Source organism: Camelus dromedarius, chromosome 1 (assembly GCF_036321535.1).
Source record: "Camelus dromedarius isolate mCamDro1 chromosome 1, mCamDro1.pat, whole genome shotgun sequence".
Taxonomy (NCBI): domain Eukaryota; kingdom Metazoa; phylum Chordata; class Mammalia; order Artiodactyla; family Camelidae; genus Camelus; species Camelus dromedarius.
This window is the reverse complement of record NC_087436.1, coordinates 16,505,805-16,530,018: the sequence shown is the minus strand read 5'-3', so window position 1 is coordinate 16,530,018 and position 24,214 is coordinate 16,505,805. Positions and strand designations below refer to the sequence as shown.

Genomic DNA, 24,214 nt, shown 5'->3' with positions numbered 1-24,214 from the left:
CATAAAAAGTCATACTTCCACAACCTCCATTGCCCTGTACCTTTTTGCCCCTAGTTCTTTTACAGTCACAACTGAACCACTCTGGCTAGTCTGGTCTATTCATTCCACCTCCTCTCGAAGGAAGCCCTTCCGAGTCCTCCAGGCCACTCCCTCATCTGGCTGGATGGAAGATAAATCAGCACGTGAACCCTCTCGTGACGTGTCTAGAACATGGCTCAAAATTGTGGAGATATGTGGGAGAAGTGAAATAATTTATTTCCTGCTTACAGAGATTGTCATTCATTTGGGGGGTTTTTTGTTTGTTTGTTTTTTGGTTTTGCATTTTAAACCTTGTTTTACTTTCAGCTAGAAATATCAAACCATTTCAAAAGCAATTGCCGTAAAGAATAAAATAATATCTTATGACAAGCTAGCAGGTTCAGGCAAAATCCTAGAATTTGTATTACAGGGTGAAGAATAAATAACCTAATTCCCCTTATTAAGATTTTTGTTCAGAATGAATATATTGAAATTATACAGAAACTCTCCCCAATGACTGAAGACGTAAAATCCCCAGGAAATGAATCATTTGATTTTCAAGATTTTAACAAAAATATCCTAAATTTTTGTGACCTAACACTAGCCATTACTGAATTTAATTATTTTTACCTGCAATGTTTGTCTCTAAAATTCATTTTATTTTTATTTTTTATTTTTTAACATTTTTTATTGATTTATAATCATTTTACAATGTTGTGTCAAATTCCAGTGTTCAGCACAATTTTTCAGTCATTCATCGACATATACACACTCATTGTCACATTTTTTTCTCTGTGAGTTATCATAACATTTTGTGTATATTTCCCTGTGCTATACAGTGTAATCTTGTTTATCTATTCTACAATTTTGAAATCCCAGTCTATCCCTTCCCACCCTCCACCCGCCTGGTAAAATTCATTTTAAATAACCTGTCAAAACAAAGTAACACTTGTGTCATCCACTATATAATTTCACTAGGAATTCTTTTCATAAATTATTGCTGGGTTTGCATGTTCCCCTCTCACAGAACTTCTGATACCTAAACTTCTGAATTTTCTCTGAAGGCCACATTCTCTGAAAACAAATTACATGTTTAAGTTAGAGATTGTGGTGATGGTTTCACAGGTGTGTATTTATTTCCAAACTCAGCAACGTGTATATACTAAATATGTTTAACTTTTTGTAATGTCTGTCATACCTCAATAATTATTTTACTTTTTATTTATTTTTTACTTTTTTTGTTTAAAAAATTCATTTATGTATTTCTTTTACAATATCATATTTTTTAAATTGAGGTATAGTTGATGTACAATATTATATGTTATAGTTATGCAATATAGTAATCACAATTTTTAAAAGTTATACTCCATCTATAGTTATTATAGAATATTAGCTCTGTTCCCCATGTCGTACAGCACATCCTTGTAGCTTATTTTACACCTGACAGTTTGTACCTCTTAATCCTCCACCTCCGTCTTGCCCCTCCCCCTGCCCTCTCCCCATTGGTAACCACTAGTTCCTTCTCTACATCTGTGAATCTGTTTCTTTTCTGTTATATTCACTAGTTTGTTGTGGTTTTTTTAGATTCCACATGTAATTGATATCTTACAGTATTTGTCTTTCTCTGTCTGACTTATTTCACTTAGCATAATGCCCTCCAAGTCCATCCATGCTGGACACCAGAAACTAATACAACATTTTAAATCAACTGTACTTCAATTAAAAAGCAAACAAACGAACAAACAACCCATTTAAAATATGGGCAGAACTGAACATTTTTCCAAAAGAGGAAATGTAGGTGGCCAGCAAGAACATGAAAAGTTGCTCAATATCACTAATATCAGGGAAATGCAAGTCAAAATCACTATGAGATAGCATCTCACACCTGTCAGAATGGCCATCATCAAAAAGAACACAAATAACAAATGTTGGCAAGGATGTGGAGAAAAGGGAATCCTTGTACACTGTTGATGGGAATGTAAATTGGTGTAGTCACTATGGAAAACAATATAGAGGTTTCTCAAAAACCTAAAAATAGAACCACCATATGGCCCAGCAACTCCACTCCTGGGCATATACAGAGAAAAACAAAAACATTAACTCAAAAAGATACATACACCCCACTATAAACAGCAACATTATTTATAATTGCCAAGATATGGAAGCATCCAAAGTGCACGTCAATAGATGAATGGATAAAGAAGATGAAGCATATATGTGTAATGGAACACAACTCACCCATAAAAAAGAATTATATTTTACCATTTGTGACCCTTCATTCACTTTTTTTTTCCCACTTCAAAAGCCTGAATTTTATAACTGGTATAAACATTTCCGTTGTATCAAAAACAACAAAATGCTTAGAAATAAACTTAACCAGGAGGTTACCTGTACTCTGAAAACTGTAAAACATTGATGAAGGAAATTGAAGGTGATACAAAGAAATGGAAGGATATCTTGTGCTCTTGGATTGGAAGAATCAACATTATCAAATGGCCGTACTACCCAAAGCAATCTACAGATCTACTGCAACTCCTGTCAAAATACTTATTACATTTTTCACAGAACTAGAACAATTCCAAAATTTTTATAGAACCATAAAAGACCCTGAATTGCCAAAGCTGTCTTTTGTAGGTCTTTTTTTTTTTTCCCCCTCTTTCTTCTTTTTGTTCTCTTCTTATGGTTTGATGACTAGAGAAGGTTCTTTAACATTTGTTGTAAAGCTGGTTTGGTGGTGCTGAATTCTTTTAGCTTTTGTTTATCTGTGAAGCTTTTGATTTCTCCATCAAATCTGAATGAGAACCTTGCTGGATAGAGTATTCTTGGCTGTAAGTTTTCCCTCTTGTCACTTTAAATATATTGTGCGACTCCCTTCTGGCCTGTAGAGTTTCTGCTGAAAAACCAGCTGATAACCTTATGGGAATTCCCCTGGATGTTACTTGTTGCTTTTCTCTTGCTGATTTTAATATTTTCTCCTTATCCTTAATTTTTGTCAATTTGATGACTGTGTGCCTTGGTGTGTTCTTCTTTGGGTTGATCCTGTGTGGAACTCTCTGCTTCCTGGACTTGGGTGATTGTTTCCTTTCCCAAAGTGAGGAATTTTTTGGTTATGTCACTCATTTTTACTTTTAGTAGTAGTTCCTCCAGTACCAGGCATGGTGCTTTGTATGCAAGAGGTGTTCAATAACATAATCTGCTCCAAGTTGTTTGCTGTTCTGCATGCTTGAAGACCTGGCTTGACCTAACAGATAGTAGGCAGGAAATATACGTGTTCTTTAATGAAAGGGACCTTCCTTGTCTTAGTAATCGTTTTTTTTTTTTTTAATTCCCTTTGTGCCTCATGCAGTGCCAGGACCAAAGAGCGAATTTTAGTGAATTGTGTGTGGACACATGCATGTGTGTGACAGGAAGGAACCTATAGATCATGTCCCCTAACCCCCTAGCTTTATGAGTGAGAAACTGAGAACCAGAATGACTAATAATGTTCTCAACGTTATTGAACAAATTTTAAGTGTTACAATCCATGTCTCCTCACTCTAGCAAGTACTGCTGTTTTTTTGTTTGTTTTTTTGTTGTTGTTGTTGTTTTAAGGATACTTTGTTCTTTCTCATCTTTACCTGGCAGTCCAAGAAAAATTAGCTGGATTCAAGGTGTTCAGTTGTCCATCTCTCAGTGGCAGGCCTCTCCCTTTTTCCTGTTACTGGAGTAAAGCAGAAAGAGCCCCCAAGGAGTCAGAGGACCTGGCTCCTTTCTAATCCTGCCACTGCGTTTGTGCCTTAGAGGATTCACTTACCCTCTCTAAACTTCTGTTTCCAGACCGGTAAAGTGGGGTGGGCATGGAGTTTAGCACCACATAGACAAACGCTCGGTCCCTTCTAGCACCATTCAGTAACTGAGTGATATACTTGGGAATTATATTGGCTTTTTGAGGGTTTAAGAATGTTCTCCTCTTCTCTTCTTTCCCTCTTTTAAAGTGTTTCCACAGCGTTTGCCAAAAGTAGAAGCGCATAAGCCTGTGTGGGAGTGAGGTGGAGGAGGGAGGGCTAGGGAGATGGATCTGGGCTGCACTGCGTGACAGGTTTCTGCTCTCCTGCCCTTCATTCTCCAGGGGGCACAGGATGCAGCCAGCTCAGCAGGATGGCCGTGGCCTTTAGAACATTAGGAATCTTTCTGGTGCTGGGTGCTCTATCTTTGGTTCTTATGTGGTCGGTTTGTTTGGTTGGTATCTATGTCCCTGAAGCATAATAACATGCAGAGTAAAAAGACCGGCTCTTCCAGGTGTCACCAGTGATGGAACAAAGGTTCCTGAGGCATTGTATGAGGAAACCACAGCAGCTCCCCTTGGGAAGGGAAATGAGTGTGCCCCGTTCACCTCTTTTAAGTGCGGAGCCTCCCCGGAAGGATGTATTTTCTAGAAGGAAAAGCCTGCGCTTTTGGCAGGAGAACTGAAATAGAGAAATTGAGGTTGACCTATTTCCTTAGCACTGCAAGCCTTGCATTGTCCTCCCAGGCAGTATGAAAATCCTTGAACTGGGAAACCGACAGCTGCAATCAGACACTTGCATTGAGGGAACAATCATGAATTTTAATAGGAGAGCTGCTGCTGGGAGAGGTTGGGAGAGGAGGGGAGCCAAGCCAATTCAAACAAAAGGAGCGGAAGGGGGGGTCACTCCACATACAGCTCACGGCAGTGATGAGAGTAATATTCAAATTACTTATCCCACAGCGATGTTGATGACTTAAGAGGGAAGGATTGCCGAACTGTTGTGAAGTGGAGGGGGTTCTGAATCTTCCGTGATTACAAATCCCACTGCACTGAAGGCAAAGAAGGCGGGCAATGCAAAACGTGACTTGTTAGCAGGAGCAGTCCCCAGACACCGCGCTCCAGCAGGGCCCAGGAAGAGAGCCCCGAGGACCGCGGTCACCGCCACGCAGATTCAAGTGCTTCCCCCTCGGGGACTGGCGGGGACAGGCTGCACAGGCGGCGGGGACACACGTGCACAGCCCCAGAGCCGGTTTCAGGACGTCCTGCCCAGCGGCCCTCTGTGCTGTGCTGGAACTTCCCTTCTGAGCCCCCGCCAGCATCCTGTTTGTCCTGGGGCGGAAGTGTTGGAATCTGTTCCCATTGTCAGATCTCTTTGTGAAGCGGTTGCTTCTTGCTGTTAACATTCCCAAGGTGGCCTCCTCAGGAGTCAGGATGTAGAGAACATGATCAGAGGAGCGTTTCTCTCTTTAGAGCAAGGTTCTGTCCGCGCCTGCGCCGCCACACCCAGACCGAAGCTCTGCACCGCTTCCGGGGATGAGCGCATCCCACCCATCCCACACCCCCAGGCACTTTGTCTTTATTTGTTTACATGGCTCTGTCACTTTAGAAGGGGGGCCTGAGTCTTTATCAAATCAGGAACATAATCATTTCAAAACCCCATTTTTCTGAATCAATCTTGATTTTTTTTTTCCTAAGCAAAGATGCCACTTTAAAAAAGTACATTACAAGCTTTGTTAACCAGGCTCCTCTGTTGGTGAGATTATTTAGCCTGGGGATAACTGACCAGAGACAGTTATCTGAGAGAGTGCTGGCTGCCTTCCGAGAGCTACAGGAGAGGTACTGAAGAACGCCCTCCCACTCAGGCATGGAAGCAGCAACTGCCCTTTTCTGAATGGGTATTAAAGAATGAACTAATTTCTTGGCTTGTGAGCAGGTTCTTCTCCTGTCGTAGAAAGGGGAGGTGGTGAGTAATGTCATCGCACGGTATCCACGGGGGAACTGGTTCCCTGACCCATCATGAATACCGAAAGCCGCGGATGCTGAAGTCCCATAGCTGGTCCTCCGCATCCGCGGATTCAGCCAACCGCAGGTCTGAAGTAGTTCTGTAGTTTTTATTGAAAAAAGTCCAAGTATAAGTGGACTTGCGCAGTTCACACCCCTGTCCTTCGGGGTCAGCTGTGTGTCTGTGGTGGGGAATTGGGACTTAGCCGGACTAAGGCAGAACACGTGAGAAGTGGAGACGAGGAGCAGGGAAGACTGTGAGGAGGGAAGCGTCCTGGATCCCCGGCCAGGGCTTGTCACCAGCCCTGCAGGTGTTGGTGCAGCCTTTGTGGGCTGTTCGGCCCGGGCCTCACATTTGTGAAGATTTCCTATTTAGTCTTAACAAGTATTGCTGAGTGAGTCTACATAGTTGTAATTTATATGTATTTAAATAGTTTGTTGCATTATGGGTGGAATATATCGTGGTTACCGTAATAACCCATTTTTGCATTTCTTCAGGTTCTAGTAGGTGGAAGTGTTCTGCCTCTTGCCTCCTCAGCGCCTTCTCTGTTCCCTGCGCACACGCTTCCTGTCCACAGCGCTCCTGATGCTGAGGTCTGCACGGGCTCCCGTGTCTTTGTCCTGACTGTAAGGGGGGAGAATTCCCTCCAAGTCATCTAAGTTGCTAGAGACAAAGCAGCTCTGGTGGTGGAGGATAGGTGGGTGGGGTTCATGGTGGTAATAACATTTACTTACTTTGGGGATCCTGCTAGAGTTCCACTCCTCACTACTGCGTGGTCATACCGCCCTCTCCCCTTCTCCTCACATCTCTTTTCTACCTAAGCCCTCTGGTTGTCCATGGCCATCACCACGGTGTAGTAGAAAAGCTGCCCACCCCTCCCCCCCCCCATGAGTCTCATGCTTTGCTGAATCTGGAGTCCCCTGCCTCTGTGCTGCTCATCCACTGAACATCCCTGCTCATCGCTGAACATTCCCTGTGTGTGTGTCCTCGGACATGGTGCTCTGGGGACAGTCACGGTCTCCAGGTGCTGGACGTTCTCCCCATCCTCCTCTGCAGCTCCGAGCTCATGGTGACCTCCCTAAGCCCCCATCCTGATACTCCATCTGGCTTCATCCACCTGGCTTCATCCACCTGCTTAGGTTCCCGAGGTACCTTGTCACACCACAAGAATCTGAGGGTCACTTCTGTTCCTATTGATGGAGAAATAACGTACCAAAATGTCTTCCTGGAGAGAGGCTGAGAGGTCTTAAAGCCGTAGTGAGGCAGGGTATTCTTTAAGTCGTTCAGGTGCCACAACGGATTGGAAAATGGCCAAGAAGCAAAGAGGCTCTTCTTTCCAGGCGGAATAACAGCCTCCTTGTTGGGAAGGGAATAATCAATCCCAGCTGTAGAAAAGAGACCACGTTTCCTTTGCTTTACCATTCAAATCTAATCTCATGACATGAGTGTCTGACATGAGTAGCATTCTTGCCCAGACTGGTGGCCCCAGGGAGGGGATGGTTATTTAAGACAGCTGGCTCTCCATGCAAGGCATATAACTTGATGATAAATGCTTACAGATAACTTCCCTTACTCACTGGTCCCAGTCCCAGTTTAATTGACACCCCTGGAGATTTGCAAAAAATACATAGATGTTTCTTTGAAAGAATATCATGTCTCTGGATGCAAGAAAAAGATAAGAAATTCTGCATGTGCACAGCTCATCAGCATTTCCCTGCTTGTGCAGTTCTTCAGGGAGGGGTTCCTTTTATGCATTCCCTGTGAAGCAGAAGTTTCCTGTGCCTTTAAAACCTGTCTTGTGTTATAGTATAGAATAAATCTGACATACGATTTTGTTTTTTCTTCCTTTGCTTTGTCTTTTGAAAGGAACTATTTCTATGAATTAGCACTTTTAAGTCATCTTGCAGATTTTTTTTTCCCTGAAAGCGTAGGTAGAGCTCCATCAAGAATAATTTTAAATTTTAGTAATTTAAAAATTCTTTTTTCCAGAGTTTATACTCCTTTGGATCAAGAAACCTTGTTCTTGGATTAACAGTTATACATAAATTCCTAGACCTAAGTGTCAAGCATTTGCTGCACATTCCTTTCTCGTCATTGGAGATGAAGTCTGTGGGCAGAGAAGGAATTGATTCACACATCTTTTCTTCCATCTGAGAACTTGGTCACTATAATGGTAATAATATATAAACTAAAATGGATATTCTGAGGAAACAGGCATTTATTTGAAAGATTTTGAAAATACTGAGTGTATGTAGAATTTGTCTTTGCAATCAAAGGTAATAATGTTCAATGGCAGAGTGATAATTAATCTTTTGAAAACAAAAACATGAAGAATGGATCGATGACCTAAAAAAATAAATAAAAGGAATTGATAAGAAAAAGTAAGACCTGGCTAGGTTGCAAAATCAGTACTGAGTGAAGAAAAGTAAATTGCAGAATTGATATATTTAGTATGCTATAACTTAAATAAAATTTTTACAGCATACTAAATAATGTTCCTGGTTGTCTATAATATGAAGTCTAAAAACATGGCTTGCGAGGACCCAGGCTGAATACTTGATAGTATTTTCCTGGGGTGGTGGAGAAGGAAGGCAGGCAGGAGGGAGGAGAAATGGGGCTTGGGACCAGGAACAAAAGCAATTTTAACTTTTGTTTTATTTTTATACAAGAAAAAGATGTGAGGCAAAGATGACAAAATAACATTAACTCTGGGTGCTGGGCATTACCCGCTGCAGTCTTTGGTCCTAAATGTATTAAGTTACCTAAAAATGAAACAACAAAAAAGCTATGTCTACCTTCATTCTAAAGTTTCACGTATATGGGAGTAGAGGTGCACAGTCAATAGATAAAACTCTTCTACGAGTATTTGTATTTTTGATAAACCAATGAGTCTGACCTCTGAGTACCTTGCTTTGAGTCCTCCCAAACCAAGGACTTGTTCTAACAACTCGCAAATTAGTTATGTATATGTTAGTGTAACAAGTTTTGGCTGTGTTTCAGGAACAGGTGCCTTTTAAACAGGGAGATCTAATTGTGGTATTTGCCTGAGCCAGTATCACATTCGTTTTAAAAGTGTTGCCATAAATAATTCAAATAGATGGCATGCTTTCTGTGTCTGAATAGCCACAGGCATGTAACTTATTCAGAGGACTTCTTCTGCTATAAAAGTAGGACCTTCATCTGCTAAGAAGGCTGCACTGGGAAAATTTTCTCATTGCTTTTCATGTAGGATTTACGTTGGTTTGAAAATGAAAATTTTGATTCCTTGTCACTGTGAAAAATAGATGCAGCAATAGAAACCCAAACCTTACGGTTTCTGTAGCATAGAACTGCCCCACTTATTTTGGACTCAAATCTGACCTATTCACCAGGCTGGACCACAGCCTAAAATGAGGAAATACACAAAGGGAGCTTTGTCACTAGTGTGAGATTTGGGCACTAAAGTTTATTTTCTTTCCTTCCAATCAAAGCCTCTAACCCTCACCCAGGTGACTCTTACTTTTCATTTAAGTTTCTGAAACCTGAAATATCTCTCCAGAATGTTAAATGCAGTAAATTAGAAGTGGACAGGGGGGCTGCTAAAAGAATAGTTGGAGTGGTCCTTATGATACAAAAGATGAAGGTTCAGAGCGTGATGGCAAGGGAGGAGGAAAGTAATTTTAAGATTAGAAGAAACATTAAAAAAAGAAAAGACATGATTCATTTTTAAAGAAATAGGGATGATGTCCCCTCAAACCTAAATAACCCTACTGCGTTAGAGCTTATAATGGTGTTTGTTCTGATAGTGCTGAGTGTTTGGTGTTTTCCAGAATAAGTATTGAATGAACTGATCAAGCTTTTCCATACTCTTCCAATGAATGGTTCTCTTAGACTTGATTCCAAGGGCCTTTATTATCTGAATGTGCTTACCATATGCTAAACTGTTGCCAAGAGAGCGGACTAACCTGATAATGGATTTTTTGGTATGCAGAGGATGAATTTCTGGAAGATGTTGCAGGTTTTGCTTTTGTGATAAAATCTTTAAAGTCACAATATTTATTAATATGTATTTATACTCTTAGAATCTCCAGTCTGGCCGCATATGGAGTCCTATTCAAAAACCATATGATTCCAACTTGTGCTTGTAATTTGTTTTTAGAAAGAGCCGATTTGTTTGAAGATATCAATTCCAGAATATATTAAGTATTCCCTAAAGTATAGGAGGTTGGTCTCAACTTGTCCTGACCTTAAGACATTACTTGGAAGTTGATCCTTTAAAAAAAAAAAAAAACCTAGGTATATGCTTGCATGCTTGCCATTCACTTACTTCATAAAAGCACAACATAGAAAAATTAGTGGTGGTTCGGGTTTTAGACACGTATAGAAACTTCTGTGACTTATCTCAATAAGGTCTCTTAGGATGTTTTCATAGGTTGTAAATCACACTGTAGTGTGCGGTCAAGTACACAGGATGCACCCCAAGTCAGACAGGCTGAGTTCAGATCTCAGCTCCTCCCTCACTGGCTGTGAGACCCTGAGCAGGTGACTTAACCTCTTTGAGCCTTGGTTCCTTTTTGTGTAAAATGGGCATCACCGTGCCCACTTCCCAGGCTGCTTCTGGGGGCTGGTGCAGTTCCTGTGTCAGTGAGATTCCTGGTGTGTGCCGTTTGTTTCCTTTCCCTCTCTGCTGGAAACAGAAAAGTTTGGATTAGAAAATTACCGCCTTATTTTGATTCTCAGTTGCCTCTTCTGTAACACTATGATTTCTTTCTTTGTTTATTACGGCAAGATGACTGAGTCCTAGGGAACACTGACTCAAAGTTCTAGTCACTTTTGCTTGAAAATGTTTAGCTTCTACATCAGAGTTAGAGGAAAACTCATGCTTCACAGATTTCCTCTGACTTCCTCACCTGAATTCTGCTAAAATTTGGCTCCAGCCTCTCTCCCTTGGTGGAAAGCTCTGGAGTAGGTTTGTAACTTTTCTCCTGTAGGAATTAAGACCGGGGTCCTCAGTGGGGGCAGTCAGAGGGTCAGCTTAGAAATCACCTCCTTTATAGGAAGGGCGATCATTGTCCCTCCTTCCAGAATTTGGTAGCTAAATATCTGTGAATTTTTCATCCTAATGGGATATTAATGGTAGAGGTACTTCCTGAAACCAAATCTTTGGCCTCCAGATTCCGTGACTGGGGGCATTGGGTGTCGCTCAAGTGGTAGAGCACATGCTTAGCATGCACGAAGTCTTGCTAAGGTTCAATCCCCAGTACCTCCATAAAAATAAATAAATCTAATTGCCCACCTCCCCCATCCAAAAAAAAAAAAAAAAGATTCTATGATTAGTCTCCATTGGTGAATCACCATTATTACGGGGAGGACACAGTGGGAAAAGGAAAGTTAAGTCCTTCCTTTTTTATTTTTTTAATGAAAGCAGACTAAATGTAGGGAGTTGTCTGCAGATGCCAGTGAGAAGCTCTTTACTGTAAGTGCTGTCATCTTTTAGCTTCAGTTCTGTTTCCATGGCAACCACAGGGTTGGTGAGTGCCTGGCTGAATGGTTTTACAGGAAGCCGAAAAACATTGCTATTCTAAGTAGCTTTCTTCTTTGCTGTATAAAGGAGTCCCTTCCCTGACTGTAGGCCAGCCAACATTTACTGGGAACAAAGCAGGCTATTTATGCTGATTGTGTTCTGGGTAGAGGGTAAAAAAAAAAAAAAAAGTCAGGGAGAATGCCAGTCCTTGCTTACTGACCTGTGAATTTATTTTTCTGGTTGTTGTTCCTAGCATTTTGTAAAAACTGAGTGACTTATTTTAATTCTTTATTTCAGGTACAATTTCCCTGTTCATTTTAAGCAGAGCTTATATTCTAGAGCTAGAACTGGCAAAAAAAAAAAAGAAGGTGGTGGTGGTGTGTGTCTGGGATAATATTAGTTACGGTGTAGTCAGTCTGCTGAATTTATAGCTTTCAAGTATCTACGAGGGCAGTCTGTTAAAAAAGATGTCGCCTGCTAGCAGCAGAAACAGGCAGATAATGGCTTAGGCAGTTACTAAGCTTACCCTTTATTGTATATTAAAATTGTCAGTTGGATTTTTTTTACATCTTAAAAAACTTATGTTTCCATTTGTTTATATGATTAAAAAATTATATATGATAGAAAAGCCCATGGGGGGTTCAAAATTAAATGCAGTTCTCTTTTGGCAATTTGTAACTTGTAATGTGACCATTTCTTAGGGGGAGAAAAGTAAGGATATCAATACAATTCCATTGAAAGCCTGTAAAATTTAGTTTCAAATATAAGCCACTTCCTGGGCTTTCTTTCTGGAGCTCCTTCAAATCCTCTTTAGAAGTAAGGTAGAAAAAAATGTTATTTCTAAACTACTTTTCTGTAGAGGCCACTTTTTAAACCTGAACTCTGATAATGAAAGTATTTGATTTCAACAGGAGGTGCGGACCTTTGTTCTCTCTCCGTCTCTTCTTCTTTCTTTCATGTATACACACACCTAGTTAAAATGAAAGAAAATCCGTAAATTCCAATTCCATGTATTTTTACTTCTGATATCTATCATGCCATTATTTCTTTTATAAAGTGTGGTCCTTGTTCCGAAAGGTAGACATTCCAAAGGGGCTAAGATTTTGACCTTGACTCTAGGTCAAGATAGGTTTAGATAAGTTGATGTTAGTTTAAACTAGCCTCTCGCTGAGATCCAGTGATGTTTCTTTTGCATTTTTATTGGGTCTTAGAAATTTTCCATAAAATAGACTTGTGAAGTATCTCAAGAGACCCTTATTTAACAGAACCCCAAGTCTTTGAATGGCACCAAATAGCAGGTTTAATTTCAAGTTGCTTTGCTATGAATCTCCTCTACCAAATGGTTGCAGTAGTAGATTTCATAAGGAATTTTTCTCAAATCACCCTAAAATAATGATGAGGTTTAACTCCTGAAAGAATTTACATGAGCTAAGATGAATATTTTAAGGTGTCCAGAGCCAAAATTTGATTAGCAAATATTTGCTGAATACCTCCTTAGGGAGCTACAGGGTTTGACTGGTATAGTCAAGGAGTTTATCAATTATCTTGGCATAAACAAACCCCTCATAAATCTGGGAACAAGGACTACCTTGCATAATAATGGGTTGGTAGGAATTCATAGAAAGAGTGTAAGATGGAGCCTCTGGGGTGGGGGTGGCGGGCTACCTGGAGGAAATGGGACTCAGGGCATTTCATTAATTCAATAGAAATGTGCTGAACACAAAGTGTACACTCTGGGTGCTGTGTACTATGCTGGAATTCTAGTGATGACCAAGGCAATGTGTGTGTGTGGAATGCACAGTCTGGTAAGAGGTCCAGACACAAAACCAGGCAGTTGACTTCAGTGGTAATGTCTGTGCTTGACAGAGTATTAAGGGAAAACCTGGATTTGGAGGGCATGAAGGTTTCATTGATGACGATTTCTTTGAGGTCGTATAAAGCTGAAACTTGAACCGAAAGAAATCCCAAATGAACATTGCTATTTACCCGCTTATAATAGTGGTCCTTTTTTTCTCCCTCAGAAAAATGAAGGCAGCTTTTCTGAAAGCAGTGTCCTAAATCCTAAATAAGCTTTTCTTAGAAACTAAAAAATTTAGATTATAGAACTTTGTGGTAGGAAATGATCTTAGAGAATTCCAACCTGCTTTATCACCAGCTCCTTAGTAACTCTGGGAAGAGTAAGACATACAGGATTTCCAGAGAGCTGGGGAGTCAGAAAATGGAGACCTTTTCTGGTTCAGAATGTAAGTGTCCAGGAAGGATGACATCCCTATGTCTTCTGCCTTTTTTCTTTTGAGGAAAGAGTTTATTATGCCCCTAATACATGCATAGTATATTTTATCAGACCTCAAGCCTCTGTATCTGTTTCTGTATCCTTTCACAGACCAAATAGTGAAAGGAAAAAAAAGTGAGTGTGGCAATCTGTTAAGAACTAGCACTGAAATTACACCTGCCACCTCTTCACCCTGCCCTAATTAATCTGTCTACTGAAGGATAGAAATATTAGTGTTTTTATTTTTATTTTTTTTTGAAAAATTAGTGTTTTTAAATGGCCCACATTCATTTGGAAAAGTTAGATCTGCTCTTGTGTACACATTATTTCTCAGTTGGAGTTTCCCTGTTAGATCCTGCTGATGGCTTTAATTTTGTGCCTTAGCAGGAGGACTACTGCCCCTCTTTTGTGTAGCTTGCTTTTAAAATCCACCTAACATCCATTATTCGTGAAGAATTTCTTGCACTGAAGAAAGACTTTAGAAACAAACCGTAAGAGGTCTTCTAAACCGATAGACTTTTCCTCGCCTTTATTAAGAGTGATTTTGAGACGTTATTTGTGGGATTGATACGTTATTTTCTGAAGTCACATTTAGTGACATGGCTCATGACTCAGTGTTAAATGCCAGTTTTTGAAATATGTGATAGAAGGAAGAAACACCACCAGAGTTAAAGAACAAGAAATATGTTTAAAAAATAAAAGAATTATATATGTGTCCAGATACGTGGAATATTCTAAAGGTATTGAGTATTTTATGGGATGCTGTTTTTCATCGAGTTGTTTCTTCTTTGGGCTGCTTTACTCCTGTGGCGGATCTTCTATTACAGTGTTCGCCTATTGTGACGTTTTGAATGGTAATTACTGCTTTTCTTGTTCATCTCTACCGTGAGACTATGTGCTTCTTTGTTTATGCTTGGCCTGTGGTAGACACTTGATTAATGCTAGAATTTTTTTTTCCCCTGGGAAAATATCTAATTTATTGAACTTGTAGGAAAGTGTGTGTTTATTGGTTATACTTATAGAAAAGATTATCCATTGAGTTAAAATTTTTAAAAAGTATTTGAGGCCATGAATTAATGAAAATGAAGAAATAACATGTATCAACTCCTTTCACATGCTGTCATGTTTAGTCCTTAAAGATGTAGTGGAACTGGTTTCTTGCCCATGTTGTAGACTGAGCCTCAGAGAGGTTGAGTATCTTACCTACGATTCTACTTGTTTAGAAGAGGGGGTGGGGGGGAAAGTCAGGCTCAGCAGGGTGTCCTCTGCTCCCAGCAAAAGCTTGTGCTGGCTGAGGGCATGCCTTCTGGGCTGACACCTGTATTTTAAATACCACCACAAGTGCGTTATCCTAGACGATGGGAGTGAAAACAGAACTGGAATCTGCTCATTCCCCTTCTGTGGATATCAGTTTTGGTTCACCTTTGTCCCCATCAACTTGCATCCCTGCCTGCTGGTGTTCTATTTCTAGTGTGTTTTAAGTTTATAGTTTTAGTTAAACACAGTAATGACAGTGCATAGCAGTACCCATCTACGTTGTGAAAAATATGAACTGAGACTTGTATTTTAAGCCAGCCAGCAGCAGAGGGAGGGAAGTTCCCATTCTTTCCTTATTTATTCATTATCGGTGCAGTCTAGTTGTTTGCATCATCTGGGTTCCTGTCAGTTTTCTTCTGTTGGCTATTGAGATGCAGCCCAATGAAATAGTAACAATTCCAGCTTAAAACGTTTTTATTTTTCTTAAACACTGTACAGGCCGGTAGCTGCTTTCTAGTCTTAGGACAAAGAATGTCTATCATGCCGACTGTGGGACCCCCAGTGGGCCCTTGATGCTGCCTGCAGGCCCATCTCATTTCCCTCCTTGTTCATTCTCCCCACAATCACAGATTGCAATTTCACACCTTTTCTTTCTCCTCGAATCTGCTGTACCTCCTCCCCCAGTCTCACTGTGAGCTAATGACTTTGCTTCAATTTTCTTGGTGAAGCAGGAAGCAATCCACCAGCCTCCCCACCACATACGTGTCCCCACCTGGCAGCTTCCAGCCAGCTTCCTTTGTAGTCGAAGACTGACCGCATTCTCATGCAGGTTGAGTCCTTTTCCCTGCACACTGATCCATCTCCTCTCACAAAGGGATGCAGCTCCCTTTTCTTGAATCACCATTTTCCCCCCTACTAGATAATTTCAACAGCATAGTAACCTGTGTTATTTCTCTCATCTTGAAAAATAAGTTGTGTTAACCGTGGACTCCCTTCTTCCTTCCGCCACCTTCCCACTTCTCTGTCCCACCTTTCCAGTCAAAATGCCTTGAAAAAGTTGTCTGTACTCAGTGTCACCAGTTCTTCTCCTGTCTCCCACTCCAGTTAGACTTTCATTTTAGCCACTACACCAAAACAACTTAAAGACCCTCATGACCTCCGTGGTGCTCAGTTCCATGGCCATGTAACACTGACCCAGTGGATTGCTCCCTCCTCAAAACACTTTCTGAGCTTCGTTTCCGTGACGTACAGAGTCTTGCTTTTCTTCCTCCCTCGTTGACTGTTCCTTGTCAGTCTTCTTCACTGGTTTCACTTCTTCTCCTTGACCTTGTGATGTGGCTGTGTTTTGGGGCTCAGGCCTTAGCCCTCTTCCCTGTGTACATTCACTGCTGTAATTAACCTCAAGGTTTTAAAGACCATTCACCTGTTGGTGAGACCCAAATTTACATCTCCAGGCTAGCTCTCTCCCATGAAATTCAGATTTATGTCCAACTTTCCATCCAGCACCTCCACCTGGATATTTAATAGGCATTTCATAGTTCATGTTCCAAATCTGAATTCACCAGCATCCTCCCACCACTAACCTTGCCCGTTACCTTGAACTCTTCCACTAGAGTTACTGGCCAGCCCATCCTTCCGGTGGCTCAAGCCAAAACCCTGAGCCAACATACTCTTCTCTTTCTCTCATGTCCCCATATCCAAGGAGCAGTGAGACCCCCTCTCATTCCATCCACTCCTGACACCTTGGCACAGGCCACTCTCCTGTCTTGCTGAGTAGCAGTAGCCTCCAACCGTGCTGCTGTCTGTCCTTGTCCTTCTGCAGTTTGGTCTGAACACGGCGTGATGCTGTTTGAAGTAAGTCATGTTGTGGCAGTCCTCTGCTCTGAAGCCTCCAGTGGTTTCCCGTCTCACCCAGAGGAAAGGTAGAGTCCTGACTAGGGGCTGGCAGGCCCTACCCAATCTGCTTCCCTTCTTTACTGTGCTGACCTCTTCTGCAGTCAACCCCTCCCCTCTAACTGGTCCAGGACTGATTCCTATGAACACGCCGAGGCCTGTGCATATTCTGTTCCCTCTCCTGGAACCACTTACACCCCTCCCCAGATATTCATGTGGCTTCTCCATTACCTCTCTTAATATTTTGGTCAGATGTCACCATTTCAGCCTTCACTGACCACTCTATTTAGCATGGCAGCACCTGTCCCCTGCATTCACTGCTCCCCTTTCTTACTATCTTTCTCTGTAGCACTTATCACATTTTAACATTGTGTAAATTTACTCATGTATTTTTTATTGATGTATAATCAGTTACAGTGTCAATTTCTAGTGTACAGCCTAATGTCCCAGTCTACTCGTGCATTTTTGTTGTGCATCAGCTTATACTTGCTCCATGAGGGCAAGGATTTCTGTCTTTCTGGTTTTTTTTTTTTTTTTTTTTTTTTTTTTACTGTTTCTGTTGCTAGCATAGTGAGTGGCATGTGGTAAGTTCTCAGTATGAATTTGTTGAATGAATGAAAACAGAAGAGTTTAATATTTTATGAGGTATGTCAGTATCCTGAGTATACCTTAATAGAATTAGTCAAAATAATGTTTATCTTAGTTTATCATTTATTTATATGACACCTATCATTTCTTGAGAGTGGTGATGACTTATTCAGGTAAATCTGAACCTAATTACTGATTATGTAATCTGGTTGACTATTTAGCCAAATATTTATTTAATGGCTAGAACATGAATTAAAGGAATGCAAACATCTTATGCAAACCATGATTGGAAAGCCCAACTTATATTGACAGGTGAAATTATTAAACAATTGATTAGAAAGAACTAAACAGAACTGTTAGGGGAGGGGGGATGAACCACCGCTTTGATCTGTTCTATTCTCTAAACTTGTTAAATACTTTTATTCTGCATAATAGGCAACTTAATTCTTTACTTTGGCATTTGACTAGAATAAATGGATGAAATATTTCCTTGTAATAAAATAAACTCAAAATTAACTGACTTTCCAGACGGATACATTCATACAGGAATTTTTTTTTAAATTCAGTTGTTATTTTTTCATGTTAAATTAATTATAGAAACAAATGAAATGTTCCTTTAAAAATTGGATTAAACTTTGGTAGATGTCTGTTTTATTTAGCCAAGGAAGTAAAACTGGATTCAGCTCCATTTAAGAACCTTTTATTAAATATATATGTGTAAAAAAACAAAGTAGATGGAGATAAGAGACATAAATGACTATAAAAACAAAATAGAACGTGATATGAACTGTAAAAGTTAGAAAGATGAACTGTGGGATTCCACAGGAGGAGGAGGCACCATGGTGTAAGTTCAAAGCAGAGATGTGGAAGTGGAGGGGCCGTGTCTAAACTCCTGTGCTCCTATTCACGACCCGCATGTGGGCAAGTTGCTCCCTCTAGACTTTTTTTTTTTTTTTTTTTTTGTAAATGAGGAGTGATAATGATGTCAAACTCATGGTTTTTGTAGGAATTGATGAGATAATACATCTACAGGACAGAGAGAATTCAGAGAGGTTCAGTGATGCCTAAACCCTCTTAAGTCCTGAAAACAAATGATGGTGGTGAAGATTGCATCTGTGACACCACTCACCCAGAGAAGTCATTTCTGTGTCTGAGAACTCAGTTCCACTAGGAGCAGCTCCATACCAAGCCACAGTTCATTCAGACCCTGGGGAATGAAGAATAGGAAATGCCATTGCCTGCCTGGAGGTCACGGCACCACAGTGTAGTCAGAAAGGCCACTTCAGGCTGAGGAACGGCTTGAGGAAGCATATGGTAGTAAGCGCCAGCACTGAGGTAGAAATTACCCAGATGTCCCCTAAGTGGTGATCGAATCCACAAAATGTGGTGTCCATACAACCGAGTATTACTCAGCTGTAGAAAGGAATGAAGTACTAACATGTGCCACAGCACAGGCGAACCTTAAACACGTGCTGAGTAAAAGAAGACAGTTGCAAAATGCTACGTATTATATGATTTGATTTATATAAAACGTCCAGGACAGACAAATCTGTAGAGACAGAAAGTGGACGATGGACCTTCAGAATGAGGAGAGGGAGGCCTGGGGGGTGAATGATAATGGGCCTGGGGCAGTTCTTTTTAGATGATGGAAGTGTCCTCAAATAGATTGCGGTGATGGTTCCTGGACTCTGAATACACTAAACACCATTGAATTGTTTGCTCTAAATGAGTGAATTGTATGGTTTGTGAATTGTGTTTCCCTAAATCTGTTTAACAACAGAGAACCACCAGCACCCATACTGTAGGGAACCCAGAGAGGTCCTGGTGTGGCCGAGGAGCAAGTGTGCAGAAGAAATGGCAAAGGCAGGGTTGGAGGGTCAGGCGGGGTCCGTCTCGTGTGCTCTGTCAAGGAGGGAAGTCGGGGAGCGCTAGACGTGGTGTGGTCACCCGGCACCTGTGGGAGACTGCAGTGCCAGCATGGTCTTCATTTGTTTCCATGCTTAGAAGGAGAGGGGTGACTGGAGCTACTGGACCAGTGACAGGAGCCGGGCAAGAGAAAGTGAGGGCTGAACCCAGGAGTAGGGAAAGAAATGCTTGAGAGCCATGTGGACAGAAAAGCGTTGGGAGGGGTTGGTGGAGAAGGGAGGAAAGACTGGCTCCCAGGACGCCAGCGTGGAGGAAGGGGTGTGTGCGATTGCCAACTGAGATGAAGAGAAACGGGTTTATCAGGAAAGGTGAAAAATGTTACTCTCTATTACAAACTGTCTGTCTGTGTCTCCCTAAAATGTGTATGTTGGAACCCTAATCCCCAGTGCGATGGTATTAGGAGGAGGGGCCTTTGGGAGGTAATTAGCGTTAGAGGAGGTCATGAGGGTGGGCCCCCCACGTGGGATTAGTGCCCTTAGAGAAGAGACAGGAGAGAACCTGCTTCCTCCTGTGTCCTCTCTGCAACCCCCTCGCCATGTGAGGAAACCAGCAAGAGGGCTCTGCCCACACCCCACCCACAATGGCACTCTGATCCCGGACTTTCAGCCTCCAGAACTGGGAGAAATAAAAGTCTGTTGTTTAAGCTACCAGTCTATGGTGATTTGTTAAAGCAGCGCCAACTGATGGAAACACTTTAAAAACACTGTGCCCTGAGCTGAGCTGCAGTGACGTACAGAAGCCACATCTCGCTGGACCAGAATTGGAATGACTGGAGCTGCATCCCTGCCTGTCCCACTTCCTGCATCTAGTTCCCTGTATTTCTCGTGTGCTTCTTTCTAACTCTGCTGTGAGATTCACCCCCCACCCCCACCACCGCCAATGGAAAGCTAAATAGTGATCAGGAAGACAACGAATTACTGACATAGCTCAATCCTTCCAAGTACTAGAGCACTGATTTTTTTTTTTAAACTTCGTTATTATTGGGAGAGGAGTACTTTTAAAAAAAGAAATCTCATACATCCCATTAAAACAGGTGAAAGTGAAGCCTGTGTTCATCCAAAGCCCTGGAAGGTGGTTCTTCTTGTCACCACCAGGGTGAATGGATGGCTGAGCCCCCTGGGGGTGGATCCAGGTTCTGCAGGACCTGAAACTGATACAGTATTGGGGGAGGGAGTGAAAAAAGACTGTATATTTAGGTACAGGCCTTGGAAGGGCTTCGTGGCAAGTCTTCCTCTGTTCTTAGTGATAACGATGGTGGTGGTAGAGATGAGTGTTAACACATATGAGCGGTTTTCATACACGAATCCTCATCACAACCTAAGGTGCACTGTGCCTGTGGTACAGAGAGGTCATGCCCAGGCTGGCGTGGCTGGGTGTGGAGTCACCGGGAGAGGGGAAGGGTGGAAGAGTAAAGAGCACTGAACTGGGGACTGAGACCTCTGTCAGCTCCAGCTTTGCCACCAGTTAACGGGAAACCAGGAAACCATCACTAAACCTCCTGTGGATGCCCTGCACTTCACCTGTGAAACAGGAATGTTGATGTCAGCTATGAGCCCCTCATTTTATTGTTCTCAGATCAAGAGACAGTGTGTGAAAGTGCTTTGTAAATAGTAAGATGCTTGGAAATGTGTGCTGTGAAATAGTTCTTCATTCCAACCCAGCATTATATATGATGCTTGAAAATATATTCAATTTTGCTAATTTTTATTTCATTTCTAATGTTTCTAATTTATTTCTTGGACATGATTTTTTTTTTTTAGGTTACTTGTCTGCAGGACTTTTTTGGTGATGATGATGTTTTTATTGCATGTGGACCTGAAAAATTCCGTTATGCCCAAGATGACTTTGTCCTGGATCACAGTGGTAAGGCAGTTCATTGATGGTCTTTGTCACCCTGAAACGGAGGCTTGGGGTTGTCACTTGTGCATGTTAAGTGGTCTGATGTGTTGAAGAAAGATAGCTTTGACAGTATTCTTTTTGAATTAATAAAAGTAGAAAATAAAGTGAAAATATTTATCTAGTTGCAAAAAAAAAAAAAAAGAAAAACCTAATTCAAGTTTTTTTTCATTTTTTTTAAAGCAAGTTGTTTCCATCTCTTTTTACTGCATTGTTTTGCCTCTGAAATGGATTTCCTCCCTTCTTGCAGAATGGTGCCTGGCTCTGCCATCTTAAATGTATGGATAGTGTTAAACCTGAAAGGTTCATTCTGCATTTTCCATGCCTGTAAAGAGATAACAGGCTAATAAGTTGTTAATAGTGATTATCTCAGGGTTCTTTTTACCTCATTGTTCGTTTGCAACTTTTTAAAAAACAGTTACGTGCATTGTTTATATATGCAGAAAAAATAAAATTGTTTTCACTGATGGAATAAGAAAATTCCTTTCTCTTAATTTTAGCCAAGAAAAATGGAATTTTCAAGTATTTAGCAATAACCTCAGTGATTTTAAATGTGATTGATTCTGGGAATATCGTTTTACTCTGTTGTCTGGAGTTAATTTAAACCTATCACAATAATCGTGATTTTTTTTTTTTTAGCTGATAGTAAAGTCAACTTCATTTTTAAATGAGGTAAAATCATACAGACATAACATTTCACAGAGAAGAAGGATGTTAGAGATTCAGTCTCACTCTTTAATTTCATGAACAAGGAAAGCTGGCTTTTTAACAGTTAGACTGACCCTTCTAATTGTGGTGATTCTGATAGTCCAGAATTAGAGAAATATATTACCAAATAAATACAGTGATCCGGTGATCCGTAGACTTTTTAAAATTCAAGATGATACATTCTCTGGTGCCAGACTTCCATGTGTAATTCCTTCCTGTTACACTGTGTCAGTTATCTACGTGTAACTTAACCTACTTTGTGCGTGGGCCTCATGTATCTAGTCTTTTGCTTTTTCGCTGCTGCCAAATCTGAGCATTTCTTTACTGTCTTGTGCTCTACTGGACTGGCTCTGCTTTAAACTGGTAATACCATCAGGAAGTCCTTAAAGAGCTGAAGACATCATCTACGCTAATGCTCTCCCCTGTCCTCATGAGTTGACTGAAAAAACGTGCATTTACGTTATGATCTGTATTTTACATCTTTTGAAAACTTTTAGCTTAATTTCATTTCATAATATTTCTTTGATGTCAGCATTAGTCATTTTGAATGTGTTCTAGGTTGTAAAGTTAACTTGGGAAACAACAGCAAAAAACATTTATTGAGCACTTGCTGTGCGTGTACCAGGCATTGTACTCAGTGCTTTACATGCATGTTGTCGATTTACCTAAGCTTTTTGAATCATTCATGGTTTTTTGTTTTGTTTTGTTTTGGCTATGGGCAAACTCCTGTTGTTAGAGGTGGGTGAAAGTTACTGGTTTCTTCCCCTCTCAATCACTAATTACTGAACCTTCTGCAAACTGGGGATAATAGTGGCTTTTTCATAAAATTTTGTCAGGATTAAATGAGCTAATATGTGATAGCAGTTGGAAGGGTGCCCATCACAAAGTATGTGCTATTGCTATTACTGTTGTTGTTTTAATTTATTTTTATTTTTGGGGTGGGAGATAATTAGGTTTACTTATTAATTTATTTTTAGAGGAGGTGCTGGACCATGTTTATGCAAATATGTGCTCCACTGCTAAGCTATATTCTCCCACCCTGTTTTTGTTAATGTTGTTATTATACCACCACAGTGAAAGCAAGTCTCAGGCCTAATTCTGCTACAAGTACATTTACTAGGAGGCAAAGTTTTTTTTTTTTTTTTAACTCAGCTATTTAACTTGTGCTGTAGTCTGGACAAGTCCCAACTCTGCCCTTTATGCTTCTGACTACATCCTACATTAAAGATCCATTCAGAATCCAGACTTCAGCTAACCTAGCCTTAGTCAAGGAGCAGATTTCTCTGTTGAGAGCTCGATGTAGGACAGGCTCAGATTCCTAAACCTCAGGTGTAGTTCTGAAGTTCCAGTTACTGGCTCTCTGGATTTACACATCCTGCTCCTGAAAGCGTGGCAGTGCCTTTGAGAAGTTTCCAACCAGTTCACCACACCACTCCTTTCAACAGCGGAATACTCTCCAACACCCATGATGCTAATTAACTAAGCTGGCGTGGCTGCGGCCCCCTCTGAGCGAGGTTTTGATTAGAGTCTTTCAAATGCTAACTAACCTCCCCTGGTGTGTATTTTCCTGATTAGGGTACTTCACTTGTTAATTTATTGCCCCTGGGGTATAGATTAAAACCAACCCACATTTTCATCTTTCTGCATAAATTGAAGTATTTTAATGTGAATTACAAATAATGTGTTATCTGATTTTGCCCTTACAACAAGCCTAAGAAGCAGATTTATTCTTATCCCAGTTTCAGAGGGGTGAAGACTGAGACTTAGACCTAACCGAGGTCCACCAATTAGCAAAGTCAAATCCTTGATTCATCCAAAATCTACGTGACTCCAAAACCAATGTTCATAATTATTCAAATTAGAAGCGATTATTTTAGCTGTGTAATTAGTTCTGGAACTCTGCGTGCTAATTTATTTGGCAGTTGATGGAAAGGCCAAAGTTATTGTTTAAAGCTCGTTTCCTCATTTTTTGATGCTTCATACTTTGGGCAGATGGAAAATAAGACAGCAAGGGGTTCATAAATTACAGCCCTATATATCGTTTCAAAATAAAATTATCAATGAGTTGGAGAGAACTCTTTGTTGTAGCCTTTGCTTCTCAATGCAAAATAATAAAATAATAATTAAAAAATAAGTTGCACATGTGTAGTTAGGCTGCAGGTGTGTGTGAATCAAGCCAGGACCTTGTGATTTCAGCGTTAAGAACTCCATCTGGAACAATGAAGAGATGTCACAAGATGTGAAGCCTAATTTAAGATAACCTCAGGAGTTGCTTTATGTATTAAAGTCGTGTAACAGTGATAAAAAAGATGATCAGGTAATGGTTCTAGGCAGTAAACTACTGTAACGTGTGATCGTCCTTTGGTTAAAATTAAAACCAGAACG

The 24,214-nt window shown here is 40.8% G+C and overlaps 1 protein-coding gene across 10 annotated transcripts in view; it reads left to right on the top strand.

Moving 5' to 3' along the window:
• DCLK2 (doublecortin like kinase 2) overlaps positions 1-24,214 on the top strand; it is a 136,308-nt gene that overhangs the window by 62,735 nt on the left and 49,359 nt on the right. For all 10 annotated transcript variants that reach the window (XR_010382911.1, XR_004140739.2, XM_064490904.1 and 7 more), the window contains exon 3: positions 20,986-21,088. Coding sequence is in view for 8 of the 10 variants with exons in the window: in XM_064490904.1 (XP_064346974.1) it covers positions 20,986-21,088 (103 nt within the window). In the remaining 2 variants the exon portion in view is untranslated. The remainder of the gene's footprint in view (positions 1-20,985; positions 21,089-24,214) is intronic.